At 36.2% G+C, this 26,865-nt stretch overlaps 1 protein-coding gene across 6 annotated transcripts in view; it reads left to right on the forward strand.

Annotated features, from left to right (window-relative positions):
- The window catches only part of GPC6 (glypican 6), a 1,198,922-nt gene that overhangs the window by 274,449 nt on the left and 897,608 nt on the right, over nt 1–26,865 (forward strand). Inside the window, exons 1-2 of one of the 6 annotated variants that reach the window (XM_063714644.1) lie at nt 14,833–14,962; nt 16,630–16,723. In XM_063714644.1, the coding sequence (XP_063570714.1) occupies nt 14,909–14,962; nt 16,630–16,723 (148 nt within the window). In that variant the 5' untranslated portion in view covers nt 14,833–14,908. 6 annotated transcript variants of the gene reach the window in all.

Here is a 26,865-nt window from a genome sequence, read left to right on the forward strand (position 1 = left end):
CTCATTATTCCCATTCCTAAGATTTGGGCTATGTGGGTTTTTCTGCTTTAGCTCATTCTCCTCCTGTTGTTGTCATTGGATACAGTTATTGCTGCCAAGGTTATGTCCTGTGACCACTAGGCTTTGCTGTAAGCCATTTCTTCAGATAGGAGAAAGTTGTTTATTGGGTCTGGTTTGGTATGTTAGCATATCTGCACAGCTCAGAGCCCACTCCACCCCACTTCTATCATTAATGAAGTGAGAGAAAGGTTAGGAGCTCTCCATTAAACCCACAGAATGTATTCTAAGGTGTATTCATTTGTTTAGAGGATTTGCAAAATTTGAGGGGGGCTGTATACTTGGTGGATTGTTTCATGCACTTTCAGCTAGCCAATAAGAAATTAACCATTTTATTTTGGGAAATTTTTCCCGTGCTTTATTCTAGTAAGAAAAACTGAGAGTTCACTAACTTGGTAGCTATTAGGATATTACTCAAATGATCATTAGGCTAGCATGTCCAGAAGTCAAAAGGAAGAGGTAAAAGGTAACTCTTCCATATGAGGCTGGCTTACCAATATGTACTTTCCTTTCCCTGTGGGAAGGCTAGGCATTTCTGGAGGCCATAAACTCTTCCAGGCTACCAGTGCATCTCAGAACTTTAATTTTTGAAATGGTACCCTAGAGGTCTTATAATTGAGGCTCTAAGCAGACAATTAATGGTTCCATAACCCACTTTATAAGCATGGTGGTTTCTATTTGAATATCCTGGCTCTAAACCTTTCTTTCTTCTTTCAGACTATAAGGAATGTACTTTCAAAAGCCCAGAGTAGGCCAGGCGTGGTGGCTCACGCCTGTAATCCCCTCACTTTGGGAGGCCGAGGTGGGCGGATCACGAGGTCAGGAGATCGAAACCATCCTGGCTAACATGGTGAAACCCCATCTCTACTGAAAAAAAAAAAAAAAATACAAAAAAAAAAAGAAAAAAATTAGCCGGGCGTGGTGGTGGGCGCCTGTAGTCCCAGCTACTCGGGAGGCTGAGGCAGGAGAACGGTGTGAACCCGGGAGGGAGGCGGAGCTTGCAGTGAGCCAAGATCGCGCCACTGCACTCCAGCCTGGGCGACAGAGCGAGATTCCGCCTCAAAAAAAAAAAAAAAGCCCGGAGTATATTCACACTCAGACAAGGACTGGTCAGCTTACTTCCTCTGTGTGAAGCATCTCTGTGAAAGATAAAGAGGAAAGTAGGAAAGTGGATAACAGGAAGTCTAAGAGCAGCTCTGCCGTTATCTACCTGAAGCTTTGACCGAATTAATCAGACTTAATAGATCACATCGAGAAGGTTGGACTAGAGCCTACCTTCTCTCTCCTTTCTCTCTCCATTTGGCATTCTTTAATTTGGTGATAGTTTCTTTACTCTTCCTGTTCCACAGCAGAGCTTAGATACCATCAACTCTTCAAATCTTTTAATCAACGAAGATGAAACTAACTCCTCCCTTCCCCCAAATCTAGTAAAACACTTGATATTAATAAACACATATAAAATAGCTATTTATAGAAAAAGATCTATAGCTCAGCTCACTACTTTAATTCCAATGAGCAGCTTCAGTCCATGGAACTTCAGTATTACGGATAATGATATAGGCATCAAATATCTAAATGTTATAGACATAGATTGTATTATAGATAATTTGTCTTTTTATGTTTTTCTTTTTTGGTTTGCCAATATCGACATGAGTGACATGAGTCAGTAGGGTATAAAAAATTCTCAAAAGATTATTTTTCCTGTCCTGACACATAGAATGTTTTTCGAGGTAGGTGGAAAGTTATCACTTTTCTCTTTATTGACAGGAGGGAATGAGGAGCAAGATATGAATGTTTTTCTGTTTAATAAACACATTGATTAGCTTGTCTCTACCAACCACTGTGCTTACTGCTAAACATATGAAAAAAATAATGTCCTCTGTGATTTAAAACTCTAAGAGATTTACTAGAGAGTTAGAAAACTTAAGAAATCTAATATTTATTTATTCAACAAATATGCATTGAGTGGCTCCCACGTCCCAGGCACTGTTTTACATGCTGGGAATATAGCTTCTGGACTTAAACACTTATATTCTAGTAGAGGGAGAGATGATTTAATTATGGAAGTTGTAAAGAACTGTAATCTGGCAACAAATATTATGAGGAAAACTAACCAGGGTAAAGGGATAAAGAGTGATGAGAGGTTTATTTTAGGAAGGATAGTCAAGGTTATATTTTACAAGGGATAGTCCATTGGAAAACAGCTGGGAATAGGCTACTCTGATTTGTTCTTTAAAATTAGGCAGTTATAGAAGGCTTCCCTTTTAGGGGATGTGTGAGCAGGAATTAGGGAAATGGAAAGCAAGTCACCAAGTGTCTGGGAGAAGAACCTTCCAGACAAAGGGAATACAGAGTGCAAAATCCCTGAGGTGGGACTACACCCAGCATGTTTAAGCAAGGTGAGGCTGATGTGGCCAAAGGAAACAGAAAAGGGAAGATACTACAAAATGAAGAGAAGAAGCAGAGAAGAAGCAGAGGCTGAAATCATCTTGGGCCACAAAGGCTGGATTTTATTCTAAGAGAGCTAGAATACCTTTGAAAGTTTTGAGTGAAGGATGGATATGATTTTACTTATGTATTAACAAAAGGTTTACTCAGACTACTGTGCTGAGAATATATTGTAGATAAAGTGTTCAGTATTACACGTCCAGCAGAGGTGGCAGACGGATGGTGAATTCATTCTGTTCCTAAAGGTAGAGAGGTAGTGTCTTCCTAGGCGTCAGTACAGTTGGAGCAGGGCTTTAGAGGAAATGTAGATGTTTTCTAGGGAAAGGGTGGAGGGAAGACATTGCAGGTAGGGGAGAAAGCTGAGCTAAGAGGAAGTGAGCAGTGGTATACTGCAAAGTAAAAAGACTGGCAGTGGTATGTGTTGAGCCTGGAAAATGTATCTGTATGTCCTTCTGAAGAATTAGGCTTCATCTTGCTAATGGTTGGAAGCCCCTGAAGACCTTGTAAGCAGGGGAGCATGTGGTTGGTCACCTGTTGAGAGATGACTCCACTGGGAAGATGGAGGGTGATTGATGGTGGAGCAAGCCTTCAGAGTAGTGAGGGAAGCGGTGGTTCCAGTGACTTGAGCACATACCAGTTGGGGTGAAGAGAAGAGGCAAAATTAATAGGTGCATTTGAGTTAGACTTAAAATCATTTGAGTTATCCTTTAAAACTAAAAGCACATCATGCTACCAAGTTCATTGAAATTGTGCACCTTCCAATGTAAAAATTTATTGATGGCCATTTTATCAGGCAACAAGTCAGGTGATGACATGTTAAAAGCTGTTTCCAAAATGAATTATATTCTCCATGTAGTATAAATATCAAATGAATGTAGTAGTTATTCCTTAATAGTATGAAATAATTGGGCTACCTTGCCTCTCCAATAACACATCATGGTTGACATGGATTCAAAGGCTCATTTGTTGCTGTTCTTCTTGACTCAAAGAAAGGGTACATCTTCATTTAACTCAGCACAGGGTCTGAGAACAAGCCTTGCAAAATCTTAGAACAATATAATGAATAAACCAAATGACTTCCATTGATAGTCTTAGAATGCCCTTGAAGAGTATTTGCTTATTCATAATGATGATAATTTTCTTAAAGCTTCTGTCTAAATGTTAATATCTGTGGACATACCAAAGCAACTTGCCTCCAACATGAGAGCCCTCACCGAGTTCCACAGGCTCTTTGAAGTATGGATTTAACACCATTTATTCCATGTGTTTTGAACAGCAAAAGTAGTAAAAGACATGCAGGTGCTTGTCATTGAGAAAAAGAAAACTCTCAAATATTCATGAAGTGACTGCTATTGCATTTTAATTTACTTTAGGAAATTGCCTACTTTGTTATTCATTTTTGTTTTGCATAATAGTTACGACAGCTCTGCTTGGTTTCTGATTCTTAGGCGCCTGTGCAGATGCAGATTTCTCAGATACCTAGCACACAGATTTTTCTGTTGCATCATAAATTGAATTTCTTTCATGAGAAGGTAATTTATACTTTAAGGTATATTTTTGTTAATAAACTGGGTTCTTCTGAATGTTTTTTTCTCTTCAGCACTCCTGAAATGAAACATTATGTCTGTCTCTCTAGTATTTTATGCCCTCAAACCAATTTTGGCATAATTTTATGGGTTTTTGTGAAATTTTGTTACACGTAATATGTAGTGATCAAGGCAGGATATTTAGAATGTCTACCTCTTGAGTACAATACATTTTTGTTAATATGGTCACCCTAGTCTGCTATCAAACATTGAATTTGTTCCTTCTAACTATATGTTTGTATCCTTCTAACTATATGTTTGTATCCTTCGACCCACTTCTCTTCATCTTCCCTCTCCCCCAAATCAGCCTTCTCAGTCTCTGTTATCTATCTTTCCACTCTCTACCTCCATGTGATCAACATTTTTAGTTCCCACCTATAAGTGAGAACATGCAATATTTGTCTTTTTTGTGCCTGGCTTATTCACTTAAGATAATGACCTTAAGTTCCATCCATGTTACTGAAAATGACATGATTTTGTACTTTTTAATTGCTGAAGAGTATTCCATTGTGTATATATACCACATTTTCTTTATTCATTCATCTGTTAATAGACAGTTTGATTCCTTATCTTTGCTATTGTGAATAGTGCTGCAACAAACATGCAAATGCAGGTATCCTTTGATGTGTTGGTTTCATTTCCTTTGAGTATATACCCAGTAGTGGGATTCCTGGATTGAATGGTAGTTGTATTTGTAGTTTTTTGAATAATCTCCACACTGTTTTCTACTAGCGTGTTACCACTAACAGCATATAAGCTTTTGCTTTTCTCTACATCCTCACCAACATGTTATTTTGTCTTTCTAAGACTAGCTATTCTGACTGGGGTAAGATGATATCTCATTGTGGTTTTGGTTTCCATTTCCCTGATGATAAGTGATGTTGAGCAGTTTTTTTGTATACCCTCTTGGCCATTTGTATGTTTTCTTTTGAGAAATATATATATATATATATATTCATGTCCTTTGACCATTTTTTTAATGAGATTGTTTTTTTTTCCTGTTGAGTTTTTTGAGTTCCTTGAATATTCTGGATGTTGGTCCCCTGTCAGATGAATAGTTTGCAAATATTTTCCCCCATTCAACGTGTTGTCTCTTTACTCTGTTTATTATTTCTTTTGCTGTGCAGAAGCATTTTTAAAATTAAGTCCCTTTTGTCGCTTAGATTTTATTGTCTGACCTTTTAAGGTGTTAGTCATAAGTTCTTTGTCTAGAACAATATCCAGGAGGGGTTTCCTTAAGTTTTCTACTAGTATTTTTATAGTTTCAGGTCTTATATTTAAGTCTTTAATTTATTTTGAGTTGATTTTTGTACAGTGAGAGAGGTCTAGTTTCATTCTTCTGCGTATGGATATTCAATTTCCCCATTTATTGAAGGTGGTGTCCTTTCCCCAATATAAATTTTTGTTGGCTTTGTCAAAGATTAGTTGGCTCTAAATATGTAGCTTTATTTCTGGGTTCTCTATTATTTTTCATTGGTCTGTGTATCTACTTTTTTCCAATACCGTGGTGTCTTGGCTACTTTCGCCTATTTTTGAAGTGATGTAATGGAATACTTCCAGCTTGTTCTTTTTGCTAAGGATTGCTTTGGTTATTTGGAGTCTTTGGTTCCATATGAATTTTAGGATCGTTTTTTCTAATTCTACGAAGAATGACATTGTTATTTTGATAGGGATTGCATTGAATCTGTAGATTGCTTTGGGCAATATGGTCATTTTAATGATATTGATTCTTCCCATCCATGAGCATGAGATATTTTGCCATTTGTTTGTGTTTTTTCAATTTCTTTCACCTATGTGTTGTAGTTTTCCTTATATAGATCTTTCCCCTTTTGTTTAATGTATTCTTAAGCTTTAGGGTTTTTTGTTTGTTTGTTTTTGTAGCTATTTTAAATGGGATTGCTTGCTTGATTTCTTCGTTGACTAGATCATTATTGGTGTATAGAAATGCTACTAATTTTTGTACATTGATTTTGTATTCTACAGCTTTACTGAATTCATTTATCAAATCTAAGAGATATTTTGGTGGAGTCTTCAGGCTTTCCTAAATATGAGGCCATATCGTCAGCAAAAATGGACAATTTGATGTCTCCTTTTCCAATTTGGATGCATTTTCTTTCTTTCTCTCACTTGATTGCTCTGGCTAGGACTTCCAGGGCTATACTGAATAAAAGTAGTGAACGTGAGCATCCTTGACTTGTTCCAGTTCTTACAGGAAAGGATTTCAAATTTTCCCCATTTAGTATGCTGTTAGTTGTGTGTTTGTCATATATGGACTTTGTTATGTTGAGGTGTGTTCTGTCTATCCTTAGTTTGTTTTTAATCCTAAAGGGATATTGAATTATATAAAATGTTTTTTGTGTGTCAATCGAAATGATCATTTTTTCCTTCATTCTGTTGACATGATGTATCAGCTTAATTGATTTGTGTATCTTGAATCGTCCTTGCATTCCTGGTATAAATCCTACTTGATCATGATGTGTCATCTTCTTGATTTCCTGTTGGATTCAGTTTGCTTGTATTTTACTGAGAATTTTTACATCTATGTTCATTAGGGATATTGGCAAGTAGTTTTCTTTTTTTGTTGTGTCATCTGATTTTGGTGTCAGGGTGATGCTGACCTCATTAAATGAGTTGGGAAAAATTTTGTTAGGAGAAGGAAGAAGATACTAGTTATTTGTGAGGTTATGTGGTTACTGCAAGTGGGCTGATTTTAGGATAAAAATTTGTAGCTAAATGGTAGGTTGTTTCAAAAATTGGCATTATCCAGATATTAAACAATAATATGCTAAAAGGATTCTCTATACACAAAAGCAGGTAACTAATGGGATTCTCTATACACAAAAGCGGGTGACTATAATATCAGATGCATTATAGAACTGAGAATGATAAAACTACTTTTTCTAAAGCATATATGAAAATCAGATTTAAAAAGGCTACTACAGTGCAAGGTGTCCATTTAACTTGAGTAAATTAGTTATGCTAGATATTCATGGCTGATCTGTATCATATGCTAGGAGGACTTGACTTTGTTAGCTATTGTCCTTGAAAAACTGAGCCATTGCTGTAAACTGGATTAAAAACTTGAGTCGCTGGAATTAATCTTTGCTTTTCACTGGTTCTCTCCCCAGTGTAGCTTCTGTTGGGCATCAAGCGAGAGAAAGATGAACACTTTGTGTAGTAGTTTCCTCCTTTTTATTATAGCTCAGACTTTAAATCTGTGTTTTACTCTTATCAATAGAATCATTCTTACCACCTCACCTCAGTCCCCAGATGCCCCTGGGATGATAAACCAATGACAGTTACATTTGACCTTTTTTTTTGTCTTCATTTTCTGCCTTCTTTCATTTGTGTAATTGTAAAATACACGTGTTCAACATAAACCTAGCCAAATCAAATTGGTGATCTTTGCCCTGAAAATTATTGTAATTTTACTATTGTCATCTTATATTGTTTGACTATGATTCTAGGTTTTACCTTTGTGTCTTGTAATTAGTAAATGTTGGTATTCTCAAAGTGAATCTTATCATGTTATTCTGCCTTGTGGTGTTCATTATAATGCACCAGAGATATTCTAAAATAAAAGCCTGGATTTGGGATTTAGGCAGTTACTCAATAACTCCTCCTGCCCTTTTGCAGTGTCTTGGTAGTCACTCAAAGGACGCAGCTATTGCACGATTGCATGATTTCTGTGATGCCAGACTTGTCTGACTAAACCTCTACTTTATGCAGACTGAATATTTTTATAGCCCTTCGTTAAAGTCCTTGGGTTGTAAGTGCTGAGAATCAACCTCACTGATGATTTCCCCAAACACCAGTGGCATGAAATCCCATGAATGAATCCTTTGCTGAATGATGGCACTGGTGTTTTTTTTTTTTTGTTTTTTTTTTTTTTTTTTTTTTTTTTTTTTTACGGTGTTTCACTCTTGTTGCACAGGCTGGAGTGCAATGGCGCAATCTTGGCTCACTGCAACCTCCACCTCCCAGGTTCAAGCGATTCTTCTGCCTCAGCCTCCCAAGTAGGTGGGATTACAGGCACCCACCACCACGCCCAGCTAATTTTTGTATTTTTAGTAGAAACAGAGTTTCACCATGTTGGCCAGGCTGGTCTCAAACTCCAGACCTCAGTGATCCACCCGCCTCAGCCTCCCAAAATGCTGGGATTACAGGCGTGAGCCACCACTCCTGGCCACATTCATCTTTTCACTAGTAACCAGAAAGACTTGGATTATTTGAGAAGTTGGTTGGCTGATCAGACGTCTGTGTGGCAGAAGGGAAGCCATAGGTGCTCTGTAGGTTTAGAGAGCCTTAATACACTGAATCCCAGAATACAGAAAGAGTCAACTGTTAGCAGTTTCACGGTCTATTTTACCTTTTCTCTTAATATTCTCTCAAGGGAAAATAAGACTCACAACCACTCAATAACATTAAGAACAAGAATAAATGTGGACTCCAAAAATGTTAGGGCAAAACTCTCCGTGGGGCCAGAAGCTCCTTGGAACAGATGACTTTGAGGCTGTATTGTAAATACACAGTGAGTATAATTTATCTGTTCAGAGCATCTCACATCCTTGGTAGGCATATGCAATGGTCATTGGAACTACTCCCATATATACAGATTCTCCTGCATATGGGCACATGTTAAAATTTTATTTCACTATTTCCTTTTAAGTTAGGTATGGCTACATGATTAATTTCTCTGTGAAATGTGAGTAGAAATGAACTGTCTCATTTCCAGATGGAGGCTTTAAAAGTCAGACTGGGATTTGTCCAGAGAAGGGAATGAGTTAGCCTGAATTACTGAGTGTTCATGAGGGACAGGGTCCCCTACCAACCTGTATTGGATGTAGAGTCTTTGTGAGGAAAAAAACAAACAAACAAAACAAACAAACAAACAAATAAAAACACATTTGGCATTGCTTGTTATATGAAAATTACATAGCTCATTGCTATGGACTGAATATTTGTGTGTCTCCAAAATTCATACATTGAAGCTCGCATCCCCAGTGTGATGGTATTTAGAGAGGGGGCCTTTGTGGGGTGACCAGGTGATGAGGGTGGAGCCTCACGATAGTATCTGTGCCCCTACAAGAAGACAGAGAGCTTGTCTTTCTCTCTTGCCATCTCCACTGCCTGTCTTTGCTCTCATTCTCGCTTTTGCCCTCTCTCTGCCATGTGAGTGAGTATATGGTAAGAAGATGGTCATCTTTAAATTAGGCAAAGGGGCCTCACTAGATGCCAAATTTTCTGGCACCTGGGTCTTGGATTTTTCAGCCTCCAGAACTTTAAGATGCACATTTCAGTTATTTAAGCCACCCAGCCTATGATCTTTCTGTTATAGCAGCCTGAACTAAGACATTCATCTGGACTGTTACCATTTATTTGTTTTTATAGCTCTTTTAAATTGCATGAAGTAATGCATGCTATGTAGGGGTAATCAAGTATGTTTTTATAATACATTTAATAGATGTCTATTCAGCAATTTATTTTGGAGATGGATTGGGGCTTGGATTTTACCTCCACCAATTACTAACTTCAGAAACTTGGACAAATTATTTAAATTTTGTGAGCCTTAAGTTTCTTCGACTGCAGATGATGGCAATACCACTTACCTCACAGGTTTGTCCTGAAAATGAAATGATTAATTGTATGTAAGTCATCCAGTAAAATTCCAAAGGCAAAATAAATACTGAAAACATGTTCATTCTTACTAGTCTCTCTTTTAAATACTAACTGGTGACGTATCATGTTAAATAAATGCTCTTGCTCTCAAGTATCTTGTAGTAGAGTATTTAGACACACAAATAACCATAAATAAAATACAAAGTGAAACTCACTATTAAGGATCCACAAATGAAGTACTTGAAATCTCAGAAAAAGTCATATCTGTAGAAAAATTCTATAGAAATTTTGAGCTCTAGGCACACATGCAGGAAGCCAAGGAAAATAGTAAATATCTAGCAAAACTCACATAGTGGCTTATGTAAGTCATTCCCTAAAAAATTCCCAAGGTATTTTTTTAACTTGTTTTATCAAAATCCATTTAGAGATCAACAGCTTTTCCTGCAACATTGGTGAAAGCTCTTTCAGAATTCTGTTACTGTAGAAGCTTGCCATGTGAAAAATTCATTAGCAGCAAGTTTGAAATCTTAAAAGCCAGTGTGTGTTTTAGAGGAGTGGCTAGCCCAGCAGTAAAAAGAGTAGAGTGAAAGGTTCACATCAAAGGAGAAATCTTCACAGCACCGATGTTATCAACTCTCTCCAGACGTGCAGTTTTCTATGTTGCACTCACTTTTTCATGTGTCATTAGCAACCTTATATCTTCACGTGGAATGCTTGAATGGAGTCCTTATTAATGAAATCGCCAAGCCCAATCTATTCATCAAATATTGTCTTGGGGTTAGAACATTCTGGAATATGCAGGGAAGAATGCCCAGAACTGTGGAGCTCCCATACTGCCAATTTACCAGGAGAGTTTTGCCAGGAAGTGGGGCACAGGTACAATTGGAAACAAGCTGTGAATACATTTTTCAAGAGACAGGCATAGGTTTTCAACACCAGTAAAAGGTTTCTGAACAAAACCAAAAATCAATGTAAGTTAAGTTTTAATGGGAAATAAAAAAAAATAATTACTTATAAAAGTAGGAAGAGAAGAAACCTTTCAAGATAGAACAACATGGGATATCCTATCTATGCACAAAGCAAAACAAAACCAAAAAGTTATTTACTTTGCATTTTTATATTATGCTCTGTGAGAAACAGGTGTATAAGAACATATATGTGGGATGAAGGAAATTGGTAGCTTAGCTGCCTGTGGGCTCCTCTGAATCTTTAAACTATAAAATCACCTCCAGCTTTTGAGATGGGTGGATATGCAGTTAGCTAGGTTTTGCAGCAGTCTCTTTGAATTAGAAAGATCATTACCATCAATAGCTCACTCAGGACTGTATGTGGTGGGGCCAAAGCTAACCAATAGTACAAAGAGACTTTGAATACATGTTCTATGCCAGGCATTATGTAGCTCTCTCTTGCTAGAAAAGCAAAATGTGGATTTTAAGTGAAAATTATTTCAAACTCACTTGTTATTTTTAGATGCATTCATAGGCAGAGAGAATTACTATGTACTATCGTCACCAAACCTTAAAGAGAAATATGAGGTTTAATAAGGCAACAAGAATCACCTGATACTTTTCCTCTTGTACCTTGTGTCTCAGAAACACCTTTCATCACAGGAATGATGGAGTATCTAAGGAAGATGTACTTAGGAAGAACAAATGTAAGATAATATGATTCCTTGCCTCATATTTAATTTCCATGGCCCTTTGGGGATAATGTGTTTTCAAGGCCAAGTCTCCTTTTCAGGCAACCAGATAATAAGATGTGCTACATTTTCATATGCTAACTTGGAAAAATTATTCATTTTAAAAATTTAATTGCTTTGGATTTAGTATTGAAGTTCATGGCTGTAATTTTCAGATGATGTGAATCACTCAGTGGAGGTTTTGTTTGTTATTTGTTTGAAATTAGATTCTTTTTCCATTCACCATAATTAATTCATTCACATTTGGTGCTCTTTGCATTTTTATGTTCTTTATGTTTTATTTGGGAAATTAATTTGGAGAGAAATTAACTCCAACTAGACTTCAGTGGCTGTTGTAATTTTTTTAGTCAAATCTGCCCAGAACATCACTTAAAAATGACCATTTCATAGGTTTGTTTCCAGCATCAGTATATCGTGGGTGTTTATCTATCTTGGCATGTACTAGAGCAAGAACTCTTAATAACTCCAGTGAGAGAATACAAATCTTTCTTTGGGTAGAGTGGCAAGGAGTGCCATGAAAATGCCTTCATATTAGATAACGTTCACGTTTAAAAAGCACATAAGTCAGCAATTTTAATCTATTCGATGCTTAAAATCAGTGGCTATTTTTCCTTTTCAGCAAATCTCTCTTCTAATTTTAGTTATAGTAAAATTCAGGGAAAAAATTGCTTATTAATATTATTATTATTATTTATTTTTAGGGGTATATGTAGTAAAACCGTAAGATGATACTTACATCCAGGTAGTAGCTTCTTGGAGTTTTGAATGTCAAATTTATTCATTTATCAAACAGTTTTTCAGTTTTGTTTGGGATACAAAGTTGATTCTTTTAAAGGAGCCTCAGAGCACAGGAGCTCATAGAGTCCTGAATTTTATGTCTATGGAAGAGAAAATGGTGGTTAAATGCTACTTCCTCTCTGAAAACTTATCTAGACAGAGTTTTGATCATTATCTATATCCTATTTTGGAGACTTCCTGGCTTCCTTAATTATTTTCTTTATGTGGATACATTCAAATGTAAACCTGTAAGTCTGCCTCTTTTTCTGAGCACAGATGGGCCGTAATCTAGTTCTGTCAACTCTTCTTGCTTCTCCATTTTTCCAATCTGTTAGTCACACCTCTATCAGCCACCTGGAGGCAAACCCTACTACCGTCTTTGACACCTCTCTCATCCTTAGCTTCACTTCTTGAAAACAGAGCCTTTGACATCCTAATTCATATTCTGATTTTAAAATATGTATAAATTGAACATTTCATTAGGGAAATCAAAGTTCCTTAACTGTTACCTTAGTAAACATCAAGTTTTCTCATAGTGAGCTACAAAATAATGCCAGCAGAGGAAAGATAACACTTGCTTTGGGACTCTCTTGGGCCAATAGTTAAGCCTCTGTGAGGCTTTGTTTTCTTCTCTGCAAATGGTAAATGCAGTAGGGTCTTTCTCAAAGAATTACTGTAATTCTTAAATATGATAAAGATTTAAAAGCACTTTGTTTCCCAAGTAGCAATATAAATGGTGTTTATTATGCAGGACTGTGTTGATAGTTGACAAAGTGTAAGACATCAATATAAAAGAACAGGATTTCTAGGCTAAACCAGGGATTAGCAAACTAAGGTCAGTAGGCCGTACCTAATTTGCACTCAGTATTAGTAAATAAGGTTTTATTGGAACATAGCCACACTAATTCATTTATGTATTGTGTATGGCTTCTGTCATTTCAGCTACACAGGCAGAGTTGAGTAGTTGTGATAGAGATCTTATGTACCGCAAAGCCTGAAATAGTTAAAAATATTAAAAGCCTAAAGTATTTTTTTTTTAATTTAAAGCTTAAACTATCTGGCCTTTTGCAGAAAAGTTTGCTTACTTCTGCCTAAGGCACCTGCCAAAACTGGTGTAACTTCTGTATTCTTCTACATTCAAACTGACCATCCTCCAAGTTATAGAATAGGTTTTAGAATTTTATCTCATTTAACATTTATTAGTTTAATGAACTTTAAAAAAATTATAGAAGACGTTACATATGCAAACATGCATATCGGTGTGTTTCTGTTACACACACACACACACACACACACATTCTCCCGTAAAAGTGGGGCAATTTCCACACATTAGCAATGTACAGAAAGCTTAAACTACATTTTCCTAGTCCAAGGCCAAGATAGAAACACTAAACAAAATCTGATCTTCAACCTGAAAATGACTTTCTGCATAATAATGTCTGAGTTGATGAAGGGAAAAAATAAAAGGGATACACTTTGATTTGCACTTCAGTAGATTATTTTTTTCTGATGTGATTATGACAGTTAAAATAAAACACTCACCAAAGCACATCTTAGCATCACAGTCAATGTTTGAGTTTAATTGCATTCCAGTCTGCTGGGTTCTGGGAGGCAGATGACACTCCCCTCTTAGAGAAACAGGTAACCATTCAATAGAGCCTAAATAGATGAGGCTCTTTCATGCCTGGCTCAGACTGTAATTAAAAGAAAAATCTAAAAGTTATATTTCTAAGTTACTGTATATTCTTTGACTCTATAGTCTTTGTGAAACAGAAAATGTGAAAATTCAAGGTCTTTAAAAGAATGCTTTGCTATGGTTTTTTATAAAAAACTGAAACGAATTTTGTCATCAGCTAAGGATTGTATTAAATTGAATTTTGTAATGAAACAGTGTAACTGTTCTCTGCAAGACTTATTTGACATCTTAATTTTCTTGCCTATTCTAACATAGAAAGTGTCAGCTGTTCATTCATCATAGATTTTACTAAACTTCAGCGTATAAACTTGTGATGAATGATTAAGACACATTAGGCCAACTGGGTTGGCTAGTTTTCATTTTAAAGAACCTTAAAAAGCTTTGATTTGCAGCTGTTAGAAGCAAGTTAAAATATTATCAGAATACCACCAACTCGCAAAGTGCAGCTGATATATTACTGGTGACTGTGCGAAATTATAGCATTGTCCAATCCAGGAACCAGATGGTCCATCTTCCTTTATTTGCTGAGCATTGGTTGACTACAAATTTTACTTGCTGCCCTAGGCTTGTTATTGACCATTAGCATGTGAGTTACAGATTCCTTAAATTCTTTGCCAGGTGACAAATTGACCTATTAACAAGTCACTTTCTCAAAAAAAAATGCATTAATGTTTTTCAATCAAAGGATCAGTTGCAAATGAGCAACATTTTAATAAGTATTAGTTTTGCTTTAAAGGAATCAGTAAGTATCCTCACAAGCAAAGTTCCTGAAATAGACTTTTAAAAAAAAAAAAACTTGAAGATTTTTAAGAGTATTGGAAAATTTTTGAAACAAGTCTTTTAAAAATATAATTAACATGTAAAGATTCTCTGTGTTTTAATTCTTTAATAGCATGTTCTTTTGGTGATTTTCTGTGAATAGCATTTATGGAGTATACATAAAGTAGAAAACATAATAAATTTGGACTGTTTTTCATAGTAGATAACTTACATGGGTGAGACAAACTACACAGGCATGGAGATGACATGATATTGGAGTTCAGAAACCCACCTTTTTACTTCTGTCTTGGAACTGATGAGGTGAGCCAAAGAGTTTCATCTATAGAGTGTGGAGGTCACATTAAGTAATCTCTACATTATCTTTTACATTTAAAATATAAGAACTTTAGTAATCTAATTGTGATTATCAATGGAAATGTACGCGTATATGTTAGATTTTGTGTTTAAGAAGTAATTTCATTAGTACTTGAAATTTAAGGGAATATAAGGAAATCTTTTAGTGGGATACTACTGTCTCTGAAAACCATCACCTATAAAGCATCTAGTTGAACAGATTTTAGGAATCTGTTGAGATAATTTATTCTAGCGTCTTAAACTGGAATAATATTGCTTTTTTTTTTTTTCTAAGAGAGATACAGAAGTCTAAGAATTAACTCCAGGGGAAGATTTCTTCTCTTTTCTTTACTTTTTTAAGGTGAAAGTGGTATATGTACTAAGTGAAATTATCTTGATGCAATAGACCAGTATACTTGGTAAAGCTACTTGATATACTAATTTCATCACTTAAATGTGACAGCCACTGGGATTTCCAGCAGTGCTACTATTCTGGACCTGTTAATGCTTCAGAACTTACTTGTCTTATGTTGGCAGGTGCTTGTGAACGCTGGTGCAGGCTGATTAGCCATTGCTTTTACAGTTGTCACTTTTACTTTGAACTGTCTACCATGCCTGCCTTATTTCTGAAGGAGGGTGCCCCATGGGCTTCCATGGCTCTTCATACAGCATGACTGCTCTTGAAAAATGCTAACAGGTTGTGACAAATACTAAGATAATATACTGTAACATATGAGGTGATTGGTGGCAAGGCATCATTTCATATACTAATATTAAGTTCTTCAGTGGTATTGGGCTCATTGCCCAGTGTTTAAAATAATGACATAGATGAGGGTGTATTTTCAGGTAGCTTTTAATGATGGGAAAATTCCAAAATTTGGGAAGAAGACAAGAAGTGCAGTTTATTTTATCATATGCTAGGTTTCAGGTGTAGGCTTTCTTATTCCTTTTCTAATTTGTTAATCTTTTCTAGATACACATAGAAAAACTAGGTTTTATTTAAGTCACCTTTATCCTTAGCTTTCCTTTTAAAATAAATATCAATTACTTTCTATTGTGCTGTTTCATTTTATCTTAAATTTCTATTTTAGATAAAAGTGTGACAGACTTTGAAACAAGTCAAAATGATTGCTGGGTATCTTTGGTGGAAAACTAAGCAGTTTCTAGGCACACCCTCTGGGTTATCTGATTATATGGGGTCTCTGTGCCTGTCATTATCTTTGAGCTATTTTACAACTCTGTTGGTTAGAGATAATTGATAGCAATGCAAATGATTCTTGTCTGTAGACATGCAAATTAATTTTGTCCCATAGAAACACAACTGATTTTTAGCTTCCAATCTCACCCCATTCCGATTCCTGGAATAATCCAGTTTTGTGTTCATGTATAATTCATTTCATCATTAAGTTTTGCTAACATTTTTGTGGTTCTTTGAATTCACCATTGAACTGGTTGTAACTTCTTACTTATTTTCCCATTAATTAGTTAAATAACATCCCTGACAAATGTTTATCTTACATATGTATGGACTATGATTATATCCTCTGTTAAATATTATCCTTTAACAATATTCCCTTTATGGCAGAAATGTTGGAGATGTGTTTTATTATATACTTATGCTCCGATCATGCTAGATGAATCCTGAGAATCTGGCTTCCAAAAAGATCATGCTTCAGAGGAGACGAGTTAAGTCATCAAAGAGAAAACAAAACGGTGGATGTAGCCAGTGTGAGTAACTTTGGCTCTCACTGATTCCTTCCCGCTGCTCTGCAGATAGGCTAAAATCTGGAGGCATTTTTTTGGCTATCAGATTCAAACTTAGCAGATTGGAAGCAAGTCTTTTCTTTGCCATGGAAGAGGTTGAAAGAGAAGTGCTGGTGGCTTCTATCTGAATTGCTACTTGGTTGTACATTTCAGTGATTTTGTTTAGCATCTGAAGGAGACAAGGGTGGAGGGAAGAGGAAGGAAAAATCAGTTTGATGTCAGAAAGTTATTTCTCCAATATCATCTATGTCTTTGGGTCAAAAAGAAATAGGGAAAAAATTATATATATACACACATACATACACACACACATATATGTGTGTGTATATATACATATATAAGTGTGTAACTTATAGTTGGTGTATGACATTTTACACACACGTGTGTATATATGTACACATATACATACACACAATATCCATATATGTGTATATGTGTATATATGTGTACATATATACACATATGTGTGTGTAAATAACATATACGTTATAAGGATAATATTTAAAAGAGGATATATATATACATATGTGTATATGTATATAAACACATATGTATATATGTGTGTATATATATATGTATGTGCATATATATATCCTCTTTTAAATATCCTTATAGTTGGTGTATAATGACATTTTACACACACACACATATAATGACATTTTACACACACACACACACATATATATGTGTATATACACATATGTGTATATACACATATATGTGTGTGTGTGTGTGTGTAAAATGTCATTATATACCAAGTATAAGTTACGCACTTCCTCATTTGCTGCAATATGTCATCTTCCTCACAGTGCTGTGATTATGGGTATTTTGTTATGCCTGATTTTACATTTTACACACCTCCTAAGTTGAAAGACAAAGATTCAAATGTATGTCTCCATGATCCCCCAAATCGAAAGTCTTGATGTTGCTTTGCTAACTTTTCCATTTGTTTGGAATTTTTTTCTTTGTTCTTTTTTGCTTTCTATAAGAATTAACTTCCGAAAGCTTTCTGCTTTTCTGTCATTTTGAATAGCTTTTGTTAAAATCTATAGGGGAATCCACGTCTCCCCATAGACCAGGTACACTGGAAGATTTGAGGGGTTGGGAGGAGAGTGTGGATGCAGACCAGTGTGAGTCTAGAATAAGCCTGTGGCAACCTGGGAAAAACAGGGTGGGAACTCAAAAGAATTAGAGAAACATCCTCCCATTAGACTTCAGTGGAAAGAGAGAGGGGAAAGTCATGTATACTGGAGCATTCATATGTGAGTTCAAACAAATTGCATGTAAATTTGGGGCTCACTAATAAGGGCTGTGTGACCTTGAACCTGACTTTCTTCATCTAGTAAAACTTAAAGACAAAAATACCCAACTCTTTCAGGCAAGGAGGAGCTGAAATACCAGTAAATGCACTAAAGGGTACTTTGAGAGGTTCGACTTTGTCCAACACTCAGAATCACCACTCACCTCCTTAACCACAAATCACTAGAAACAGGCGTGCAATCAAAGACAAACAGTAGTATGCTTCCTAAGTGAGGCCAGCTTCAAGAAGGGGTGAACATTGGAAGTAAGTTGCTTCACCTCTAGAGATGAATAAATAGGTACAATAAAACCTGCCATAGAGCATAACTTGAGGGTCAAATGAGGGGAGCTTGCAGACTGAATTCATTTCACTTGTCTGCTTCAGTCCTTATGTCAACCTCTCCCCACAGGACGTAGCCATGGACAAGAAAGTTTGCATTGGTCCACCTCTAATATGGACAAGGAGATCCATGATTGCCTCTCTCATACATGTACACACCCTTTATTCAAGTCACTTAAGTCATCCAAATATGATTCTTAGCTTTTGAGACACTATTGTCAACCTTGAGACTTCTTCTGTACCCAAAGGTTATTTTAGAGAAAGATTCGTTATGTTTGAAGCTGGAAGGTAGAATGCACTCAGCTACGTGTGGTTTCTGTGTAATGTAGTTGGGCTGATGCTATTATACTCTTTCAACTACCAAAGCCCATGTCTTCAATTTTTTTCCCATAGCATGAAGCTGCCAAAAGCCAGTGCTGAATGTGTGTATGTACCTCACCATGTGTTGCTGCAAATTTAGCTATAATAATTCTGCAAAGGGCGATAATTCTGCAGGAGATCTTCTTCAGAAGGAACCAGAAATTAGCAATTGAAAGTCACTATCTTGTTGTAAATGGTCAAGACCTTCTTCATAGTAAAATCCATATTTGGTTGTTGCCTCTAACAGAAGTTATAGACTCCTACCAATATTTGTTTAGGGATGAATCCCATGGAAGCTGCAAGCATGGCTAGATTCCACCACTCCTTGTACATACATGTCTATATCCTTTGGCAGGGCAATCGTGAAAAGCAAAATTAATTTGAAGGGAGAAGAAAAGAGAATTTACTGTGAATCCCAAGAGACTGCATGCTTCTGGACTTGCAAATTACAGCCATTTGCACAGCAAAGTTATGAAACAAATCCTTAGATTTCATTTGCTGTCCACTGTGCTTTGGGCAAAGTGTCAGGAACATGCCCCCCAAGAGGTAACTAAAGATCATTCTCACAAAATGTGCTGTCAAAACCCATTGTCTAAGAGCATGTGTTTGGAAAAGAAAATAAACCTGAGTGTCAGTGAAATAGAATAGCTTCTAGGATTTTATCTGGGAAAACTGTCAGGTTTTCTTCTAATAGGTTTATACAGGTTCACTTACCTCTGACTCCTTGCCTTATTTCTGGGAATTTCTCCTGGAAATTGAAACTTTTATAAAGTACAACAGAATGGACTCTTCTGGGCACTCGAAGTGGAAAAACTGAACTAATTTTTGATCTGTTCAGGAGCCATTCTTTTTATTCACCAACCTCAAAGTACTTAACAAAAAAAAGGCCTAGGATGATCGTTGAGCTTGAGGTCAGTCAATGGATTTTCAAACTAGAGCACAAGGCTAAGTTTCTGAGATGGTTAATTATTTATAGGTGTCAGAGGTATCTCCTTATAATAGTAGGCACTCAATATATGACTGAAAGAATGAGTAGAGAAAAGTAAAGCTATTGTGAATAAATGAATTAATAAAGAACTGATGGTTTCAGCCCAGTGACTCACAACCTACTCACACAAGACCCTTATGTATTTGCTATACACATTTTATGTTTAGAAGGAGAATGCACAACATTATAGGATCCTAGAGTTTAAAAGATCGTTGTTTGTTTAACCTTGACAATTATTAGGTAGTTAACAAAGATGTATGATATCTTCCCATGAATTATATCTTCCTGTAAAATGAAGACACTTGTTCAGCATCCAGCACAACTTTTAAATATTCTGTCCCATACTCTGATAGCTAAAACTTCTTTTTGCGATGAAATGAGCCTAGAACCTAACTCCACTTTACTATCAAAATAAAATATGGAAATATGGGCTTTTCCATAAATCACCATACATCAGGGTGCATTAGAATGAACACTATAATAGATGCGCCGACCAAAGGTAATTCAGTTATGTGGGACATGTAGACGAACGTCAACTAAGGTGATCAGTGTAAGTTTATTTGAGGAGAAATTACTTAAATTTGGAGGACTTTTCAAGGATTAAAGATGTAGACTCCGAATACTTATTATGCAAGGAATTGTGCGGGAGACCTGAGAAGGCAAACTTAGTAGTAATCCAGATCACAGAAGTAACAGACATATTATAAATTGGGTTAAGTGCTATCAATATCTTCCTTGTGTATTATTAATTGCCTGCACATATCCTTATATATTTTCTCTTCCCTGAATACAGTAACATTTACTATAGGAGGCTAAGCCACAAAGTATGTAACTGGCAATTTCAAATAATGATTAGGAGATGCACTGACATAGACTGAAGTTAACTTTTCTGAAGCAATATTTGCCCTTCAAAGATTGAATGTCATCCCACTCTAGCCCTTGCATTAAAAAGTCTCAGTTCAAGACCCTTTTCCATTAATGTCTTACTTTGAAAAAGCCAATCTGATAAGTTAAGTATGTTCTTAGGTTAAATGATATTGACTTAATCAGATTGTTATTTTGCATATTTGGATTTAAATGCTAGGTAAAAGCAGGGATACATGTGGCTTCCAGCAGCATCATAGGATGTGTGTGCAACTGTTTATTCTGCCTCTTTTGTTGGCAGTCTAAGAAATTTATCCCAAATAAAGAGATTATAAACATGAAGGAAAAGCTGTGATTATTCTTAGTGTCCCCTAAGCATTGTGTTTTTATTTCTACTGAGATATTTTAAGTTTTTTTTAAAAAAAAGCTTTCTGTAAAGGAATTATTTAGAGATTTATTTTTATTTTAAAACAATGTTATTTTGATATACATATACAGAGTGAAATGATTACCGCAGTCAATCAACTTAACGTTGGCAGTCAAACAAATTAACATATCCATCACCTACCATAGTTACCTTTTGTGTGTGTGTGTGGAAGAGCACCTAACATCTATCTCAGCAAATTTCCTGTATACAATATAATATTATTACCGATAGTCTCCATGTTCAAAAACATTACGTTCGATGTAAAGACATTTTTCACTCTTCCTCCTTATGCAGTGTATTCTTTAAAACTCAGTTTAGCGTTTCACTTCTTTTTTAGAGATATGGGGTATGTGCTTTAATTTTATGAGTCTTTGTTTCTCCCTCTTCAGAGACTCTGAACTCTTTTTGGTTTAAAACCATGGCTGAGCTTTAATCACACAAATTATTTAATGATAATGCTTGACTGTACTGCTGTCACCTGAACACTGACATTTTAAAGCCCTAGGTTGGAAAGGATGCTAGAATTTATTATATCATTTGAAGTGGTATCATTTTAATATTTAGGTCCCTATACACAAATTTTAGAAAGAGACCTCTTGCCCTTTATTAATTGAAAAAGTGACACCAGGGGAAAAGGGCTGTCTCCTTTTTGTTGGCCTCGCATCCCTCATCTGTGAAATAGAAACTGAGTGATGTTTACCTGTGGGCATCCATCTTAAATGATTAGTGGGAATTAAAGTAATTATTATAAGTTAATGGCTCTGTGAGTTATAAAAGGTTAGATATTATGGAGTTCCATTGTCATGGAGGGAGGCAATTAAAGAAATATACACTTATAGACTGTACCATAGATCTTGTGACATTTCTAGTCACTGCCTTTCATTGCTTTATGTGATATGATCAGTGTTGTAGTCATGCTTTTACAGATGCCTACTGAAATTGCAGTATTTTATAGGGAAGAAAAATAATTTTTCATGAAGTCTTACAGGCAGTTCAATTTGATTATGTCTTAATCACTCTCACCTAGACTTGGCCCTTTTACTGAATTGGTCTGAACTAGTTTACATATCTTGGGCTTTAAACAGTAAATCTTAAAATTCTAATGTCAACTGTCATATAATTTAGTAAGAATGATGATCTGCTCCTATCAGGAGCAAAAACAAGCACTTTGGAAATTAGTTTATTGTATATCACCCCAGAATCACCAAATTCAATAGTAAAGTGGCTAACTTTGAGTAAGCAAAGAGGTCTGTGGGACTGCAACTGCAATAAACTTGAAACTGATTGTTTGTGGGTGAATTTATAGAAGGTGGTTGGTTTGATTTCTGCATTAAGAGTCAGAGAGAGTGAAAGATGGAAGTCAACATTTCTGGTCAGCTGAGTTGCAGAAGGTCACTGGGAGGTGGTGAATTACTGTTTGCCATGGTTTGGCAAGCAGTGTTGGAGCAGCTTAACGAGATCTAACCAAACTTGTCCATAAACATGAAACATGCAAAAAGGAAAAATATTATTCAGATAAGATACCGTTCAGGCTCTAGGACTAAGACCATCTTTGGATATTTGAATATGAAGTTTTTGTCATCTTCTAAGTTAAATATGGCAAATGAGTTGTGAGCATGTCTGAAATTTGCAACATATTTATAAATACTATTTACATTTCCCTGTCTTAGGTTAGCAATTAGTCTTTCTTTTGGGTACCAAGACAATATGTTTGTGAAGCACAAATGGAAAATAAGCATGTATAAATATGTTTTAGAAAGAGTGGTAGAGATATAGATATACCTAAAAATACTTTCAAGGAGGACATCTTGATATCATTGAAAAAGAAAACATGCATCAAATCAGCTAAACCTATCTAAATGAGCAGAAGGTATTTATGGGTTCATAACTATGCATTAGTATGTGGACCGTTGACCCTTTCTGTCACTGCTTACACACAATATCAATCGTTGAATTTCAAATATTTTGCCCACAACCTACCATAAGACATATATCATATATTGCATCCCAATGCATATACAATATATACAAGAAATATTTTTACTTCATACAATGAGCTCTGAAACACTCTATTGTATTTCAAGCTTGAATGCTGATGCTAACTGATGTTGGGTCCTGCAGTTTGAAAGATGGTTGAGCTGGGGTGAAGTGAAACAGATGAAACCTCCACTTTGATATTCTTCCCTGGTATTGAACCTCAAAGAGATTGGTAATACTGCTAACACTTGCTAAGAAATCAAGTAGGCAGAATTACAATTAAAAAGACCCTGAAATCAATGCTGTCCTTATAAAAGGCATCAAAGGATAGGTGGGTGGATGTCCAGAATTATGTGGTCTTATACAGTTTGTGCTTATCTGTAGAATGCACCTCAAAACATAGATGCTTCCCTTCCATAGTGGACTCTGAGATTCTTTTTTTTTTTTTTGAGATGGAGTCTCACCGTGTCGCCCTGGCTGGAGTGCAGTGGTGCCATCTCGGCTCACTGCAACCTCCACCTCCCCGGTTCAAGCAATTCTCTTGCCTCAGCCTCCCCGGTAGCTGGGATTACAGGTGCCCGCCACCACGCCCATCTAATTTTTGTATTTTTAGTAGAGATACGGTTTCACCTCCTTGGCCAGGCTGGTCTCAAACTCCTGACCTCCTGATCCACCCGCCTCGGCCTCCCAAAGTGCTGGGATTACAGGCGTGAGCCAGCGCGCTGGGCTGACTCTGAGATTCTTAAGCACAAAGTCTCTGCTTGTTCTTCTGCAGCACCAAGCATTATACCTAACCCATTGCTTGTGTGTTATTGAGTGGAAATTAAACAAATGAATGAATGAATAAATAAATGAATGAACGAAGAAAGTGAGAAGAACATGAGAAGAATCAGATGCATTCCATTTAACTTTTATTTCAGAACCTCTGTGGTGGTCTATGCTAAAGCAGTGAGCACTGCAAAAGTAAACAAGACAGAGCTCGTAATTACTAGTTTGGGGTATAATAGCAGTGGTATGAGCAGATGGCTAAGGAATATGGAACCTTAGGTCTTTCATAACAGTAGCACAGAGTAACAGCTTCCTACTTGGCTTTGGCTCTGTGTTCTGAAATAGAAGCAACAGTCTGGGACTGAAAATTGCAAAACCTGGATCAGTTACCTTGGTTCACCTAGTCATGATGATAGCCCTTCTTGTGACAGGTGGTGATTTTAAGCACACAGTAGAACCATAGTCCCCACTGTCCACCATTCTTAAAATAACTGCCCTATTCCGTTCCTCTCACTTCTCTCCAGGTAATTCATTACTGTATTTTGGCAGTCAGAAATGTGAGGAACTGATTTTCCTTTGAGGCAAATAGGTTTTTGACCTGCAGATCTATGTGGGTAGTAGAAATGTGGACTCTCTTGGTCTAGGGGCTTTTCTATTAGATTTGGGACTCCATTAAGTGAAAGAAGGAGCCAATCAACATTATATAGTACTCTTAGCTCCGAGGAGTGGCATGCTAGAACTGGCGCATATTGGTTTGTGAGAACTGATTGTTAAAATTTCAGGAATTTTTGAATCTCTTCCTAAGAACAGCAATTATTAGAATAAAATAAAATGCATAAATTTACAATTAAATAAATTATGTTAAAATAAAAGTGGTGGACCCCAAAATACCATCAGTTTCTAATTATTTTATTAGTAGTTATACTCTTGATGATTGTCATACCTGCTTGGAGGAAATACTACATAGAAGATACTATGCACATCTCTCCCCACTTCAACATTCATGACACAATTTTGGCAGCTAGAAATCAGCTGTGTTGGGAGTATTTATATCATGGAAATTGGTATAATTTGGGAATTATATTGGAGAATACATCCATTTTAAATTAAGAATTTCCCTCAAAACTGGAGAGTTGGTTAACACAATACTGACTCCATTTATAATATCTCAGATACTGACATTGACGGATACTGAAAAGGGAATAAAAATAATATGCAACGGTCCTAAACGTTGGGTTAAATGGATAATTATAGGCAGTTGTGATTAGCGCCATTGTAGACCTACTGAAAGATAGCAGAGCTTGTGCAGAGGTTCCCAAGTATTCTGTTCATGGAGTCCCAAGCATCTGTATCAGCCAGGGTTCTCCAGAAAAACAGGACCAATTATAGGTAAGAACATATATATTTTACATGTATATTTACATTTATATATTATAATGATATATAATATATATGATAGAGGGAGAAAAGTCTTTATTTTAAGGAATTGGCTCATGTGGTGTAAGACTGTGAGACTGGCAAGTCTGAAATCTGCAGGGCAGGCTGGCAGACTGAAACCTTATGCAAAAGTTGATGCTGCAGTGTTGAGGAAGAGTTTCTTCTCCAGGATGCCTCAGTTTTTGCTTATAAAACCTTCAGCTGATTAGGTTAGGCCTGCCCACATTATTGAGAGTAATCTCCTTTACTTAAAATCATCAGATTGTGGATGTTAACCACATCTACAAAATACCTCTACAGCAACACCTACATCAGTGTTCGATTACATTACTGGGTGCTATGGCCTAGCTATGCTGGCTCAAATCTATTACAGTGTCCTACTAATTTTTCTGTGGCATCCTAAACCAGAAGAAATACTAAACATTTTATTTATTAAGTCCAAACAATTCACTGTTTGTATCCTAAAAACTTAGTGACCATTTGAAAACATAATACGTGTACATTGTAAAAATTTATTTCATACATAGTCACAATCATTTACTAATGGATAGCACACAACTTCTCAAGCCCTAGAATAAAGTTGAATACCACCATCCTCTTTTCCTGCTCTACATGATTTTCACCGTCTTCTAGGAAACTGGAAAGTAAGGGAAAATGCTGCTTTGCAATGATATGATGCTATTAAAAGGACAATAGTACTATTTAATGTTGAAACTGTGAACTACCTCCAAGTAGTTTCTGCACTTTAATACAGATGTCAAATTTCCCTTGAAAATTTTAAATCTCATGGTGCTTCCAAAAGCTTACTGTTTTGCCGAAGTGAGCCCTGTCACAGTGATTACGAGGATATTTTGTATTTTGCATAATAGAATCAAAATGCTCCTATGTTTTGTTGTCAGCTCTGTAATGCATAACCACAGTTTTCCTGGTCTGTTTGCATATAGTAAGAAAAGTTGCAGCATTCAGATTTTCTCTCAAGATCTTTCTATTCATTATCTTTTAAAAATTGGTGCTGAGAAATACAATGAATCTTTCTCTGTGTGTAATGTGAATGTGTGTGTATATGTGTGTAGTTGTACATACAAATTCCTGATTATCTTTTGTGTTGAGACAGCGCTTTAAAATGTCTAAAAATTTTATCTGTATAAGTTGAATAAATTGTATATATTTAAAACAAGCAGAAACTTCCTTTATTTACAAATAACCAAGTAATTTACAAGTTTAATGATTTTATAACATACCAAGGCCAAGGTTAGATGTGAGAAAAAGAAAAGATAGCTTTTCTCACTCCAGATGCTTTCTGCTTTCTAAGACTGCTTTGCCTTCCCGCACTGCCCACTCCTCACCTCCCATACACTTTATCCCTTGATTATTCTGATCACACCTTCTTCTATGTTCGTCCTCACCCCTAAACAGTTCAGCTTCTCTGAAACAGGAAAGTCAACCAAATGGTAAGGACCAGAAACACTGGCAGAAGAACTAAGAAGTTTCTTCTGTGTCATCTAGAGTAGCATGTTTAAATTATCTCTGCATAACCATTGGACCTGATTTAAACAATTAGCTAATCGGTCCCATTTAAAGGAGCTATTTTTTGCAGAGTGAAGATTTTAGAACTACAAGAATTAGCATTTAAAGTTTTTATCAGG

This window comes from Pongo abelii, chromosome 14, assembly GCF_028885655.2.
Source record: "Pongo abelii isolate AG06213 chromosome 14, NHGRI_mPonAbe1-v2.0_pri, whole genome shotgun sequence".
Classification (NCBI taxonomy): Eukaryota; Metazoa; Chordata; class Mammalia; order Primates; family Hominidae; genus Pongo; species Pongo abelii.